Source organism: Cornus florida, unplaced genomic scaffold (assembly GCF_030987335.1).
Source record: "Cornus florida cultivar Cherokee Brave unplaced genomic scaffold, ASM3098733v1 CherokeeBrave_3.0.0_Hap2_Chr01, whole genome shotgun sequence".
Taxonomy (NCBI): Eukaryota; Viridiplantae; Streptophyta; class Magnoliopsida; order Cornales; family Cornaceae; genus Cornus; species Cornus florida.
Window position 1 is genome coordinate 16,470,248 of NW_026775571.1, and position 16,696 is coordinate 16,486,943.

A 16,696-nucleotide genomic window follows, 5' to 3' on the forward strand; every position below is an offset into this window, starting at 1 on the left:
CAAGGAACAAGTACCTGCACCACTCGTAGGTTTCTCTAATGTCCCCAGTAAATATCTCAGCTTCTAAATCTCTTTATTGAGCTCGGATCGCTCCTGAGAGAATTCTCCTTCTCCTCCTAATTGTGCCGAGGTCAAATGTGCCTGTCCTTGCCCTCCTCCTTGATTACTCTTTGCTGTCCAAGAAGTATTTAGTGTATTTGAGGGCTTACCATGGAGTTTCCAACACCTCTCCCTGCTGTGTCGCGTCTTCTTACAGTAGGTACACTATAAAAAATCTTTATTACTTGCTCTTGATCCTTCTGACAGCCCATTATTTTCTCCTACTCAATTTCACAGCTCTCAGATTTACAGCTTTTGTAACCAAGGCTGAACCATCTGCCAATTGAGGCTCCATCATAACTCCTCTTCGTCCTTCTTCTCCACGACTTATGACAATTGTTTCATTGAGTGAAGGAATTTCTTCCTTTCCTAACACTTGCACTTGGACAGGATCGAACTCAATGTTCAATTCGGCAAGAAAGGTGTAAATTCTCTCTTTTTCCATATAACGTTCAAGAAGGGTTGCATCATCACTGCACTTCATCTCTGATAATGATCCAATTCTTGCCATAAGTTTTGTAAAGTCTGAGCATATTCAGTGACTGAGCGGTTACTTGTTTGGTAGATGAGATTTTTGTCTTAATCTCATAAATTTGTGCAGCATCTCAGACTTTAGAATAGGTCTGCCTGCAGGACTCCCAAATCTCCTTTGTTGTTGTAAAAAACATGCAAGTAGTGCTGACTTCTGGCATAATCGAATTCCATAACTAGGACATCACCGTCGAGTCTTCATCCTATGCAACGAACTTCGGATCATCCGGTTTTGGTCCCGTCCCAAGAAGATGACTCAGTTTGCCCTTCCCTTTCAAGAAGGTTTAAATAGTTTAAATAGTTTTTTCTGTTGAGACGTAAACCTGGTTTGATATTCTGCAACTCTCCTGCTGCAGTGCTGCAGTGTTGATGACTTCATTAGAGACTTGCTGATTGATAGATTCAGAAACCTCAGTCATGATTTTGGACAGAAGTGTAAAGAAATCTGGGCTCAAGAAGACTGATTTGAAAAGGAAAAAAATGGTTCTGGAAAAAATGGCAAAGCAGGCCGGAAAAAACAGAACCAAAAGAAGAAAAGAAAATGGCAGTTTAGGCCAGAAAAAGAAAAAAAACTGGAACCTTTTTTCAGTAACCTTTTATGCACCAATGCAAGCCACAAATTTACACAGATTCCCAGAGAGCATTCAACTCTGATACCATGTGAAATAATGGGAATATTATTTTATTTAGCAACGTACAGGGAAAAAATATATAGGCAAACAACAGCCTAAAATCTGGAATAGTGACTCCTAGAATACAATCCCTATAAATTAGGGGATATTAGCTAGCAGAATATTCATTCTAATTACAGGACATATATACAGCTGTAATTCACGTTTTCTCCCCATCTAATGAGCTGTAAAATTTGCACAACCTATTCATACATAATTACTGATTCTAACAGAGAGTGAAGAAGAGAGAATCACTAAGATTGATTTTAGCGATCTTTTCTCGAGGCGGCAAGACTCCCTCGTCTTAACCTCTATGGCAAGATCGAATGTTTTTCAATTGGCGAGGGTAAGGTGTTTAGGGTTGATCATCACAGTACAAAGAGCCGCGAAACTGTTCTGAAATCATGTTTTGTTGGACGCTTCGATAGAGATGTGGGATTGAGATATGGGCGTCAAAAACATGGCAGATCTCGTTTTTGGCTTCCCTGGAGCCTTAGGTTACCCAAGTTTTTGTGGTCTTGTAGGGACGCGTTCCCTTTTTGAACGCTTTTAATGAATTGCTTATTTATCCCCCCAAAAAATAAAAATAATAAAAAATAAAATCTCCTCAACAGGGTCAAGGGGATAGCGCTGATCTCGAAGAAGCTGTGTAATCAGATGGGCAAATGGCAAATGGCAATTTTCCCTTTTCCCTTGCACTCATGGAATTTGCAATTTACCCGATTTGGGATTCAAGTTTTGCAATTGATTGGGAATGGGAATGAAGCAATTATGTATTTGCCTCGAGGTTACCTAAAGCAGCCAATACCTTGTCTGTCCTCAAAAACGGAGTTCCTTTGAGGTGCTTGAGAGGCATGAGAATATGATTGAAAATTTGGAGCTTGATGATTTGAATTGGAAGAGTGGCCCACATTTTGATGATAAGTGTACGGTGGAGGATGATATGCATGAGCTTGAGAATTTTGAAGGTGGGGTGGGACATATTTTCCTTGAGGAGGGTTTACACTTGTTCCTTGGTTTTTCCATGAGAAATTTGAATGGTCTCTCCACCTGGGATTATAGGTGTTACAGAAAGGATTATGTCCCGGACAAGAGAAAGTAGCATTAGCTTGCTCTTGAGGCTCATTTGAGATCGAGTGTCCATGAGGCCAAGTTGAAGTATTGTGACTTGAACTTGAACAATCATGCATGTTTCATTTTGAACTCAGGGAGGAGAGCATGATTGATTTGCCGAAGTTCGACTCAAAAGGAATTGATCAAGCCTTTGAGAGTGATTTTTGATCTCGGTGGCAACCTTAATAGACCTATCGATATGATAAAGATTTTTAGTTTTCTTCCCCCCTAGCATAGAAACATGACTCGACCGAGAAGATGAAGAACGATGCATAGAGTTTTCACTCAAATTGTTAAAAAGAGTATAGATCATCTTCATGCTTAAGCAAGAATTTACCTCCACATGAAGCATCCACAATTTGCCTATGAGTATTGGATAAGCTCTCATAGAAACATTAGACAAGTTGCCACTTTAGAAGGTCATGATATGGACACTTCCTTAGCAAATCATTCAACTTTTCCCAAGCTTTATGGAATGACTCTCCATCACCTTAAGAGAATCCCAAAATAGCCATCCTCATTTGATTGGTTTTACTTACGGGGTAGTACTTCTTAAGAAATTCTTGTTGCATTTGCGCCCAAGAAGTAATGGTATTAGCCCTTAAGTTGTTAAACGAATACTTTGCCTTATCTTGGAGTGAGAAAGGAAAAAGTTTCATTCTCAAGGCTTCTTCCGGAAAATCGGTGATTTTAACGATAAAACACACTTCAAGGAATTTATTCAAATGTTTATATTGATCTTCATGATTTAAACCACAAACTGTTGGACACATTTGAATGATACCAGGCTTGATTTCATAATGTTTAGCCCTCATAATTTGGTAGCCGGTAACATGTCGGAGCATTGTAAAGATTTGGAGTGTAATGATCACGAAGTACCATTTGAGGATTAGGTAATGGATGAGCTACTTCAGGTGGAGGAACTACATGAGGTGGTTCGGGAAGAACTGGAGGAGGATTGTTTTGTGCCATTGAATTAATTGGATGATAAAAAATGGGAATAGTTATTCTTTCACGATCTCTTAATTTCCTAAGGGAAGACTCAATTTCTTGGTCTAAAGGAACGAAAGGATTATGAAGAGATCATCTTCCACACATACACAACAACACAATCACAACAACTTCACCACCAAAACATCCACATACATGGATCCCGTTCTCCTCAATTCAACACTTCAAAATTTAAAATGGCCTCGACAATGACCTATGCTTGAACAAGAATTTAAAGCAAATGATAGCCTCAACAAGGACTATCCCACAATCAGGCTATAAGAGAAATGCACAACAAGAGTTGAAGAGTTCAAGATACACTCACAAAAGGTCCAAAGCACAATGCCGTGATCCCAAAGCTTGCTTCTTTTTCAATCAAGTATAATTGCGCATAGAAAGAATAATAAGAAAATGGTAGGAAATGAATCCTACTAGCAATCAAATGAACATTAATATTAAATTCAATTCCAATAGAACCGTCAATCCCCGGCAACGGCGCCAAAAAACTTGATGCGACCCAAGTGTGTCATTCAAAATAGGCGTTTATAGGTGGCAAATGGGACATCAACTTTTAAATTTATAAAGCCACTAAATAACTATACGCTAATATAGTGAGTAGGGATCGTCCACTGAGATTATTGGCTTGAAATTTAATTTAATATCAATGAGCGTGAGATTGAAAAGATAGTGTTAGTTTTGATTAATTTAATGAATAACTCAATGTGAAAGCATGCAAATAAATTGAACTAAGGTAAACTTGGATTAAGGTGATAAGGAGAGAGGGACTTGGGGCATGGATTACGCTACTAAACTTATGCAATTATACCAAATGCCTTCAATTGATGGGGAAAACAAATTGTAATAGGAATGTGGCTACAAGAACACATTAATGTTCAAGAAGATAATACAAATTGCGATGAATAAGCATGAACTATCAAATTCAAGCATGAAGTGTTTACCTAACTAGAATTACTCTAAGGTGTAGCACAACTCATCAAGACTAAGCATAATTCATCAAACTAAAAGCAATTGTATCCAATAGAAACCATGCATGGCCTTTACTAAGCATAATTACAAAAAGTACTCAATGTAGGGATCAATTCTCAATTAATCACACATAAGACAGCATGTAATCAACATAGAGAATCAATTGAAAGAATTATCAATATCAACCTTGGTACAACTAAGTTTGAATTCATAAGACCAAGCACTAATTACAATTCATAATCCCCAAAATTGAAAGACAAAAGGTTTAATTACACAAGCTTAGGGCTCATCCAAGCCCTAAATGAAGAACTAGCCACTCATGGAGAAGGTAGATGTCATCATGGTGGTCTCACAATCCATCTCCAAGCTTGGGTTTATCTTCTTCTTCTTCTTCCTTGAGATAAACCCTAGAGAATAGAGAGAGAAAATCCTCAAATTGTCTATTCAATCTTCCAAATGTCCAACCCTTGCAAATTGGGCTAATAATTTATAGGTGGCTCTTATGATATCAAAATAGTCATACCACGTACACAAGGACACCTGCTTGATTGCACCACGAGCCCCCCTTGAATCAAGGCTTAAATTTTGATTTTCGTAGTTGTCAGGCCCGCTCGATCGATTGAGGTTGTTGAAGATATTTTTTTCGGATAAGGACAAAGGCCCGATCGATCTGGGATGTTGCTCGATCGATCGAGTTTGTTGGAGATTGATTTCAGATAAGGCTAATGGCCTCGATCGTTCAGAAAGATCGATAGTTCAGGGATAAGGCTCGATCGATCAAGATTTGTCTCGATTGATCAGGGATCTTAATTTTTCAGCTCAGCCTCATTTTTGCTTCGGATTCCTGCCAAGACTTTCCCAAGGCTTTAAGACATCAGATTAAGCTCTTTTCAACCTTGTGAACCTGAAATTGGACATAAAACAAAATAAGACTAAAATGGGAAAATAAAGATGGATAAAGGTTCTATTATATCCAAGATTAGGGCTGAAATGTGCATATTTCAACATTTATCAGTAATACATGCACATGGATAATAGTCTAAGCGGGTTTTTTCCTATGTTAATATTATGTAGACTCCTACTATTTCCATGTCAATGCAATATAACCCTAGAACCAGTATAAGGAGGACCAAGCATCTTTTAGTTCCTCTATGTTATTATTGCTTACAGTTCCTATGGATTCATTACAGCAGGTTTTGACAAAAATCTGTTAGAAGACCTTCTTGTATAGTATAAATAAAAGAAGAGAGAGGAGAGAATTGCGTAAAGGCTTGAATGAGATTAATTACTCATTCACAACTCTAATATTTATAAATAAAAAGAGCACGTGCTCGTATTACAAGAAATGAAACTAAATCAAATCACAACCTATTCTAAAGCATATTCTATGGCATATTCTATAACATAGTCAAATATCTGCTATTATGGTAAGTCATTCCATAAATTATGGTATCATATATACTAACACTCCCCTTCAAGTTGGTGTGTGGATATCTGAAACGCCCAACTTGGACAATGCATTCTCAAGCACAATCTTGTTGACGCCCTTTGTAAGAATGTCTGCAAGTTGCTGAGACCTTGTGACAAATAGAGTGCAAATTTGTCTAGAGATGATCTTCTCTCAAATGAAGTGACGGTCCACCTCTATATGCTTAGTCCTGTCATGCTAAACGGGATTTGCTGCTATACTAATGGCAGACTTGTTGTTGCAGTAGAGTGAGAATGGAAGCGACACTGGAAGGCACAAGTCTGTTATTAAGGTTTTCAGCCATAACAACTCACCTACCTCAAAAGCCATAGCCCTATACTCTGCCTCTGCACTAGATCAAGTGACAACATCTTGCTTCTTACTGCGCCAAGTAACCAAGTTACCACCAATAGTGGTACAATAACCCGAAGTTGACCTCCTATCTGAAATTGATCCTGCATAATCAGCATCTGTCCAAGCCTCAACACGTAAGTGACCATCATTTGCAAACAAAATATCACGGCCTGGACACCCTTTTAAGTAGCGAAGGATCCGAATAGCTACATTAAGGTGAGGGGCACGAGGAGAGTGCATGAATTGAGTCACGACACTCACGGCATAAGCAATGTCAGGTTGAGTCATGGATAAATAGATGAGCTTCCCCACAAGTCGTTGATACTGACTAACATTTGACAACAACTCCCCCTCAGAATCAGCCAACCGATGATTTTGCTCAATTGGAGTATCTGCAGGACGAGTGCCAAGCTAACCAGAAGCAGAAAGCAAGTCAAGAACATACTTGCATGGAGAGATGAAAATGCCAGCCTTGGAGCGAGCCACCTCAATGCCTAAGAAGTACCGTAGGGGACCAAGATCCTTAATCTCAAACTGACGGTCAAGATAGCTCTAAACCTCATCAATTCCGGTAGTATCATCGCCAGTAAGAACAATATCATCGACATACACAATGAGAGCAACTGTCTTTCCTCCTGAATGACGTAAAAACAAGGTATGATCAGCTGCACTTTGATGGAAACCAAACTTGAGCATGGTAGTGCCAAAGTGATCAGACCAAGCTTGAGGAGACTGCTTGAGGCCATACAGAGAATGATGAAGATGACATACCATACCAGAATGAGTAGGAGAACGAAAGCTCAGAGGAGGAACCATGTACACCTCCTCCTGTAAATCACCATTGAGAAAGGCGTTCTTGACATATAACTGAAATTGAGGCCAAGATCGAATCGCAGCAACGGAAAATAATATATGGATGGTATTCATCTTGGCAACAGGGGCAAAAGTCTCCTGATAATCTTTGCCATAGTTCTGAGCATAACCCTTGGCAACCAATTGGGCCTTTTAATGAGCAACTGACCCATTTGGATTATGCTTAACTATAAACACCCAACGACAACCCACAACCTTTCGTCCAATAGGAAGCGGAACCATGTCCCAAGTCTAATTTTTCTCAAGTGCTTGTAGTTCTTCTGTCATAGCATCACGCTATTGAGGTTGTGCTAGTGCATCTGCAACACTAGAAAGAAGAGGAACCGAGGCAACAGAAACAAGAAAACTCCGATAGGAGGGTGAGAGAGCATAATTAGAAATAGGGCATGTACAAGAAGTTTACCCTTTCGAATAGCAATGAGGCGATCATCAAGCGAAACAATAGCTTGAGAAGGCGGAGTTGGTGCCGAAGGAACAGGGTAGTTGATCTTGGGAGTAAAAGCTTGTACCTGTTTTCTCCAACTATAAACCTGTGAAAAAGGAACAATTCCCCCTTGTTGGAGGGGTATCACGGGGAGGAATCATAGAAGACGAAATAGGTAATGGTAGAGGAGTTAAAGACGGAAGAAGGTGATCATCCATTATATTCAATGGGAACCATTCACTTTGAGAACCAACTGAACCACTATAGTATGGTGTATGCTTAAAGAAAGGAACATCCATGGATATAAACCGCCGACGACTAGGAGGATGGTAACACCTATAACCTTTTTGAGAGTGAGAATAGCCCAAAAACACACCCTTCAAAGCCTTGGGGTCAAGCTTTGTACGAGTCTGCCCTAACTGCTGAACAAGGCACACATACCCGAAGACTCGTGGAGGAATAAAAAACAAGAGATGAATTGGGATGTAAGATTGAGAGTGGGGCTACAAAGTTAAGAACCCTAGAAGGAGTCCTATTAATGATGTAAACAACTGTAAGAACTGCATCTCCCCAAAATGACTGGGGAACATTCATGCTAATGCAGATTGCTCTGGCTAAGTCAAGGATGTGGCGATTCTCTCTCATAACGACCATTCTGTTGAGGAGTTTTAACATTAGCCATCTGATGCTCAATCCCAAATTCTGTACATAACCGTTGTACCTCCCCATAAGTGTACTCTGTACCCTGGTCAGATCTGAATTTTTTAATGGTACGACCATATTGAGTCTGAAACATTGTCATAAAATTTTTAAAAATGGTGTATACCTCATTTTTGGTTTTCATACGATAAACCTATGTAACACGATTATGATCATCAATGAACAACACGAAATATCGAAATCCAAGACTAGAAGTGACTGGGCAAGGACCTCACACATCTGAATGAACAAGATCAAAAGGTGTTAAAGCAGATTTATTAGTACTAGCAGGATAATTGGAACGGACATTTTTAGCCATATGATATGTCTCACAGGATAAATCTGACATTGACACGTTACAAAATAAGGAAATAAATGTTTTAAATAACCAAAAGAAATATGTCCGTTACATTTCAGGTTAGTCAATTCGATGAATCCCAAATCTGCTTAGCAGTCTTCATAAACATATAGTTATGTTTGGTTACATCGAATTGACTAACCAAGAAATAACTATAGCGTTATCTGCAAACCACTGTGGATATGCCTTCTCTGACTCAGCTGGCTCTTTCTCAGAACTAGTAATATAGCAAATCTTGCCTTTGCCACTAATGAACATCTTGGCAGACTGTAACCAAATCAAATAGTTGGAACCATCCAACTTTATTGTGGTGATTTGAAGTCCTAGTTTTTTTTGATGAGTTGGTGGGAAAAATGGCACCAGCACCCACAGAACTTGAGCCAAGAGAATTAACAGTTGAGGACCCTGAATCTGCCATAATCTGTCACATTATAATAAAAAACTCCAAAAATACCACAAATTCTATTAATAAATCAAAGGGTCTCCTTAGACCATAAACAATAACAATGTCTCCGTAGACTATTCCCGAAAAATCCAAATATATACCTTTTTTAAGGAGTGCTGTCCGCTTACATATAGCCAGACAACCTCCTCCTTAATATCCGGAACCTCTTTGTAGACTATTTTTTATTTTTATTTTTTTACCCATGCCCTTCTAGGTGTTGGAGACCATCCCAATTTACCCAACCCTAGAAGAGTAAAAAAGAATTTGTAAAACTTAAAAATACCTGTTTTCAATTACAAAATAGTAACACAGAAAAACATGTGTAGGCAACGTCACACGATGTCACAAACAGCCTAAGGTGGCTGTCGCACAAGTAGCAAGGCTGCTGAAAGGTGTGGAAAGGTATTGGCTCTGATATCAAGTAGAAATATAAAAAGAAGAGAAATAAGAGAATTGTGTAAAGGCTTGAATGAGATTAATTACTCATTCATAGCTCTAGTATTTATAGATAAAAAGAACATATGCTCATATTACAAGAAAGGAAACTAATTCAAATCTAAATCAAATCACAACCTATTCTAAAGCATATTCTATAGCATAGTCAAATCTCTGCTATTATGGTAAGCCATTCCATAAATCGTAGTACCATATATGCTAACATGTATAAAGGATACCTCAAACATAGTGTGCATGATCAGTTGATCACTGTTATATTTAATCATACCAGTTGTATCAATTTCTTCCTTGTTTATCCATATTAAGGTACAAGGATCGTCAAAGTAATAGGACATCGGTTGTGAGTGATTGGTTGGTCTGTCTCAGAAGGCAAGAGCTCTTTGATTAAATTATTTGCTAATCTATGGGGATAGGAGTTATCTTTCTAAATTTCAATAGGTTTTAGGATGTGGAATTCTTATGAAAAGGCGAAACAGACCCTATGCATGGACAGGTGAAGAGAGAAATACTGATCATGTGGCATTGACATGGATGTGCCTTGAACAGCTTTAGAATTTAACTGACACCTTAAATATAATGATAAATCATTGGTTTTTAGTGGTGGCTGTCTGGTTGATGATATTGTTCATCAGGTTGCACACACCCTTATCTTATATGCTTGCTTATTTGGAAATTTAATTTAATTACTGTTGTAACATGATACTATCTGATCCTTTACATCAACGGTAGACAGCATCATGATATATGTAAAGAATAGTAAGGTGACCCTTTCTGTGTTGTGAAATTCATAGTTGTTAAAGGCTTAAGGCGCACAAAAGCGCAAATACCTCCCGGAGCTTGAGGCGCAAGGCGCAAGGCGAGGCGCGTGCCCGACTGAAGCAAGGCGCACGTTGAAAAAAAAAAAAAAAAACAAAATGCACCTAGTAAAGTATTAAAGATGCAATAGTATATATAAAGATGCAAAAGGCAACTAAATGACAAAGATGGTGTACTCTATGGGCTATACACTCACATATCAAGATAAAGATGGATACGGGCTACTGGCAGGAGATGTATAACAACATACATTTATATACACACACTTGCAGATAAAAATTATTCTAGGGATGAATAAGAAATGTGTGGGTAAATTCAATGGGGTTTATTGCCAATTAGAATAAGAGGAGCAAGTTGTCAAAACTTGATATCTCAAACTCGTTTTTAAGCAGTGGAATGAGGATGTCTTTGGGAATCTTGAATGGAGGAAGAATAGAGTCTTTGCTTATTTTTTTGAGATTGATCAGCTTGAGGAGGCGGGTGGGAATGTGGAGTCTCTTTCTGCTAGGAGAGCTTCTTGTCAGGCAGTTCTTGCTGAGATTGCTTGTATGGAGGAGATTTCGTGGTGACAAAAATCCCGGGCTCTTTGGTTGAAAGAGGGTGATCGCAATACAAATTTTTTTCACAGACTTGCTAATGCTCACAGAAAGAGTAATCATATAGGACGTCTACGGGTTGAAGGTGTGGAGTTGTGGAGGGAGGAAGAGGCGCGTAGTGGGATCGTTTCTTTTTATCAGAAGCTTTACACAGAACCTTTAGGTTGGAGACCTAAACTTGACGGTCTCCCTTTTGAGGCCATTTTTGTGCTGGAGAGAGATGGGTTAGAGTTTCCTTTTACTGAAGAAGTTCTTAAGGCTTTATCCAGTTGTAGGGCCAGACGGGTTCACTATGCACTTTTTAAAGGAAAGCTGGGCAGTTGTGAGAAATGAAGTGATGAGTACCTTTCAGGAGTTTCATTCTATTGGTGTTTTTGAAAAATTGCTCAATGCATCATTTATTGCCCTTATCCCTAAGAAGGGAAACGCTTCAGATATTAAGGACTTTCGTCCTATTAGCTTAGTGGGTTGTATTTACAAACTCATAGCTAAGGTGCTGGCTCATAGAATGAGAGAAGTTATGGATGGGATTATTTCAGATTCCCAGAATGTCTTTGTTGGAGGACGGTAAATTCTTGATTCAGTTCTTATTGCTGGTGAATGTGTGGATTTAAGGTTGCGTAGTGGTGTTCCTGGAGTTCTTTGCAATCTTGATATTGAGAAAGCTTATGATCATGTCAATTGGAATTTCCTTCTCTACTTGCTTAAAAGAATGGGGTTTGGAAGTAGATGGAGGACATGGATTGAGACCTGTCTTTCGTCTATCAAGTTCTCAATTCTTGTGAATGGTTCTCCAGCTGGCTTTTTCGGGTGTTCTCGAGATTTAAGACAAGGTGACCCATTGTCATCTTTTCTTTTTCTAATTGTTATGGAGGGTTTAAGCAGACTCATGCGCCGGGCAGAGAATCTTGGTTTTATCAAGGGATTCCGGGTGGGAAGAGATATTGACAATTAGGTGGAGATTTCACATCTACTTTTTGCAGACGACACTCTGGTTTTCTGTGATGCTGATGTGTCTCAACTTAGATACTTGAGATGCATTCTGGCTCGCTTTCAGGCAGTTTCCGGGTTAAAGGTGAATGTGGCCAAGAGTGAGCTTGTCCCGGTCGGGAATGTTGAGGACATCTCTTCTTTAGCTGTAGTTCTAGGGTACAGGGTGAACTCCTTTCCCATCCCTTATTTGGGATTGCCCTTAGGGATTTCTTCCAGGTTAGTGGGGAGTTGGGATTCTGTGCTTGATAGGTATGCAAAGAGGTTGGCTAGTTGGAAGAAGCAATATTTATCCAAGGGGGGTAAAGTAACTCTTATCAAGAGCACTTTATCAAGCCTTCCCACTTATTTTCTTTCCTTGTTCCAAATTCCATGTTCCGTTGCTGATAGAATTTAACAAATTCAAAGGAATTTCCTTTGGGGAGGAAGGAGAGATGAGTTTAAGTATCATCTTGTTAGATGGGAGCAAGTTTGCAAGCCTATAATGTTGGGGGGTCTTGGTATTTAGACGATTGATCCCTTTTAATAAAGCTCTTCTGGGTAAGTGTTTGTGGAGATACGGGAAGGAAAGACGTCGTCCTTGGCGCATATTAGTGTCTTGCAGGTATGGGGAAGATGTTGGCGGTTGGACTACACGTCCCGTTTCTATTGCGGGAGGAGTTGGGTCTTGGAAATCCATTCGACAAGGATGGGATGTGTTTTCCTCTCATATCAGATTCAGAGTTCGGGGTGGTAGTTGCGTTCGCTTTTGGGATCATCTTTGGTGTAGGAACCAGCCTTTATGTCGTACATTTCCCAGGTTATATAGTATTGCAGTTGATAAACATGCCATAGTTGCTAACTGTTATCATCTTGATAATAGTGGGATTACGTGGAATGTTCATTTTCGACGTTCATTTTAGGATTGGGAATTGGAAGAGGTGAGCATTTTCTTGGATCAGTTGTATCAGCAAGAAGGAATTGGCAGGGGTTTTGACAATTTGATTTGGATTCCCTCCTCTCACGGGTGTTTTGCAATAATGTCCTTGTTTTTATGTCTGTCTAATTTTGCATCCTAAGATTTTCCTTGGAAGACTATTTGGTGCTCTATGGTTCCTACTATGGTGGCATTCTTTGTATGAACTGCTGTTTGGGGAAAGATTCTAACGATCGATAATTTAAGGAAAAGGGGAAATTTTCTTGTTAATTGGTGCTGTTTATGTAAGCAGGATGGGGAGTCGGTTGATCATCTCCTACTACATTGCTCTATAGCGTACGATTGTTGGAATCTCATTCTTGGCCTATTTGGCATGTGTTGGGTAATGCCACGTTCTACTAGGGAGCTAATTCATACTTGGAGAGGTTGTCGTGTGAGTAGGGTGTATCTGGAAGGAGCGAAATAGTAGAATGTTTGAAGGAAAGGAGTTGTCTATAGCGACACTGAAACTTTTTATTATTCGCTCTCTTTTTTGTTATGTGAATAGAAGTTCGTGTTCCTCTTCTGTTGATTAATTTCTTTTTTGGATTCTTTGGGGCCTTAAACCCTGGTTCCTTTGTCTACGGGACGCGTTCCCCTATTGAACGCCCTTTTTAATTTATTATTACTTATAAAAAAAAAAAAAAAAAAACAAATTTTCATACAGGCGCGCTTGTACTGCGCCTTTTCCTCAAAGGCGCTCGCCTAGCTAAAGTGCCTCGCCTTAAGTCTTTCAAGGCGCCAAGGTGGCGCCTGGAGGCGCCTTGCGCCTCAAGCACTCGCCTCCGGCGCCTTTATGAAATTTAAAAAGCCTAAGATAATTTTGATTGCTAAACAATGACTTCTTTTTGAGTGTATATATATCTGTGTGAAAGTGGCCGTTGGGTATTAAACTATGCAATCTGGATTGCTCTTTGCTAATGCATCACATTCTGCTAAATGCCTGTCATTTATTAGCCATGACAGCTATTACTTTTTCAGCTTGTCTTGATAAGTTAGCTTTCTCAGCAGTGCATGTAAAAATGTTGAGGTGCAATGTTTTGAAGAGCTAAGAATTTGGTAACTGAAACTTGTGAATCAAATTTAAATTGAGAAAGGAACACTTCACCCATAGAAGTAAAAGACTCCTGAAAAGGAAATAATATTAAGAAGATATGGTCAAAACATAGGAGCGGCCGCAGATACTGAATTTTTGTGTTTGTTTCTTGTCTGGATAACCTGTTAACATTCAGTGCTTGACCACACTGCGGCGCTTACTTGTATTATGCTTTACAAAGATTCTGACAAAAATACTGTTTTTTCAGTCAAAAGGGGCACTTCAAAGGGATGCTTTTCCATCGCGTAATAAAAAATTATGTGATTCAGGGAGGGGATTCCCAAGGACTTGGAGCTGCTGAAGATTGGACGTCAAAAGGGAAGCATCAGAGTCGACTTGCTATAAGGTTCTCTTGGTTTGACTCATTTTATGCTAGTTACTGATGGTTGCTTATTTTTTCATTGTACTGATAATTGTCACTCATAATTATCCAGTCCAAAGCACGAAGCATTTATGCTAGGAACATCAAAGACAAAAGAAGATGGAAAAAGATTTGATCTGTTTATTACGACTGCACCGATACCAGATTTAAATGATAAACTTGTAGTGTTTGGACGGGTCATTAAGGGAGAGGATGTAGTGCAGGTAAGAAATCTGTGCGTTTATATTATCTTGTGCTATTCATTAATAGATAGTACTTTGACCTCATAATGATAAATGATTAATCTGCTGTTTAATACTTCAAGTTGAACATTGACTATACTGGAACTAGGAATCACCCTTGAACTTATCAGAGTTGAAATTAAAATAATTAGCACAACATGACATTTATGCATTTCAGATTAACTTTTTGTGGTGGTTTGCTGACTATATGAAAGTTGAAAGAGCGTGTGCTGACTGTGTACAGTACCATTCTCACCATGAAGCACATCTGCCAAATTATACCCATTTAACTTGGAAGTGGCTCATTTTGTTTCCATTACAAGATTGTTTTTTTGAGGCATTATAAGTTGCATACTTGGGAGTTAGGACTCAAGTAATTCTTCAACATTATTGCATTATGGTCTCAATGTGTTTCACTTCCTTTCCACCAGTAGTTGGTGGGTCCTTTTATAGATGTTGTTGAATTTGCTTTAAGTATATCATATTTGACTACGATGCAACTCTCTAGGGCTAATTTGAGGACCATTCATCCTTTATTAGACCCCCCCCTGACTTGAACTTCTTGATTGAAGTATAATTAACTAATTCACCTGAAGTCAATTTGAAGTGGTGTTTGAAGTCTTAGGTTTTTCTCCTAATTTTCATGAATTAATTTTAGGTTCCGGAGTTGAACACTTAAGAGAGCAGAAAGTCTAAAACCTCATCTGTGCATTCCATCTATGTGTTGGATTCTTGGGTTTCACAAATATTTTACCATTTCAATCTTACAACTTCGCTGCTTGTGGTCACAGTTGAACTGAAGTTGCCTGTCCTACTACCGACCTGTTTATAACATAGAATCCAGTTGTTCTTACTTTGGAAAACATCTCTGTGATTTTCAGGAAATTGAGGAAGTGGACACAGACGAACACTATCGACCTAAATCTCCTGTTGGGATCATCAGCGTTGCTTTGAGGCATGAAACTTGAAGAGCTCTTCTTTGCCTGGTGGAGAATGTTTTACGCGGCATGTGGCCCTTAGAAGTTGTATGATCTAGTTCTTTACGATGTACTAAATTTCACATCCCTTCCCCTTTCCTCGGGTTCTTTCCGTCCCCCCCCACCCCCGCTGGGGGTGGGTTACTCTGTTTAGGTCTTGGGTGTTGTTCATTAACTCTTTTTTTTTTTTTTTTGGGTGAGGGGGTGTTCATTAACATGGGATGAGCTGCATATGGCATTTGGTTGATTTGATTTTATCTAATCATGTAGATGTGTAGTTATCACTTTTTTCATTTTTAAGTACTGAATTTGTAAAACTGGAAATTTAACGACAGACATGGAAGTTCAAATTATATTTCAATATGATCTTTCAATTAATGTTGTACAGATTATATTTTTTACCTTAATATCTTTTGCTCAATATTTTTATAAAAAAATGCTATAAAAATATATACTTCCCACCAATTCATAAAACTTGTCTAACTTGTCCACTTTGAGGGGGGTTTCTTCTTTGTGTTTTTTTCAGAAAATGCCATATTGGCCCTCAAAAATCCATAGGTGTCCAAAAAATCCTTGCTGCCAGGTTTTGCAGATTTTTAGTGCAAATGTACTTGGTACTATTTATCGATTTTTTTTTGAAAAGTGTGACGATCAATCCGAAACTTCCGGGGGTCTTCTGGGTGTATTTTAAGATTGTATTTTCAATTTAGGCAATTTAAAAACCTCCCGAAGCCCTATTTCCTTTCTTTGGGCAGCAGCTCGAAGAAATTTTTACCTCCTTGACCAGATTTTCTTGGGGGCATTCTGGGCATTTTACAATGCATTTTTTTTGTTTCCGTTCGCGATCGGGGTAGAAAACTTTATTTTGGGTGGGGGGGGGGGGGGGGGGTTGAGTTTTTCCAGAAAAGTCTGTTTAGATGTCCGTTTTTACTCTCAGTTGCAGCAGTAGTGGGTTGACGGCACTGTAGCTGTCACGGCCTTCGTCGGTCCGGCGCGACGTCGATTTTGTTTTTAACCTTTATCTGGACTCCAAATCAAATGAATTTTTTTTTGAAATTGATTAATTTTTCATTGTCTATCCAACGGTGTGCTCAGTTGCTCCCAGATATTTCTGGATAATTACCAGTTTACCCCTTTTAGCTTTATTGCTCGTTTTTCTTTGTTTTGTCGTTTCTCCTTCGTCCGGAATCCGAAT

At 39.0% G+C, this 16,696-nt stretch overlaps 1 protein-coding gene across 2 annotated transcripts in view; it reads left to right on the forward strand.

Annotated features, from left to right (window-relative positions):
* The window catches only part of LOC132293194 (peptidyl-prolyl cis-trans isomerase CYP21-4), a 32,360-nt gene extending 16,481 nt beyond the window's left edge, over positions 1 to 15,879 (forward strand). For both annotated transcript variants that reach the window (XM_059790569.1, XM_059790559.1), the window contains exons 6-8: positions 14,130 to 14,267; positions 14,356 to 14,506; positions 15,406 to 15,879. In XM_059790569.1, the coding sequence (XP_059646552.1) occupies positions 14,130 to 14,267; positions 14,356 to 14,506; positions 15,406 to 15,492 (376 nt within the window). In that variant the 3' untranslated portion in view covers positions 15,493 to 15,879. The remainder of the gene's footprint in view (positions 1 to 14,129; positions 14,268 to 14,355; positions 14,507 to 15,405) is intronic.
* Positions 15,880 to 16,696: the final 817 nt, after the last annotated feature.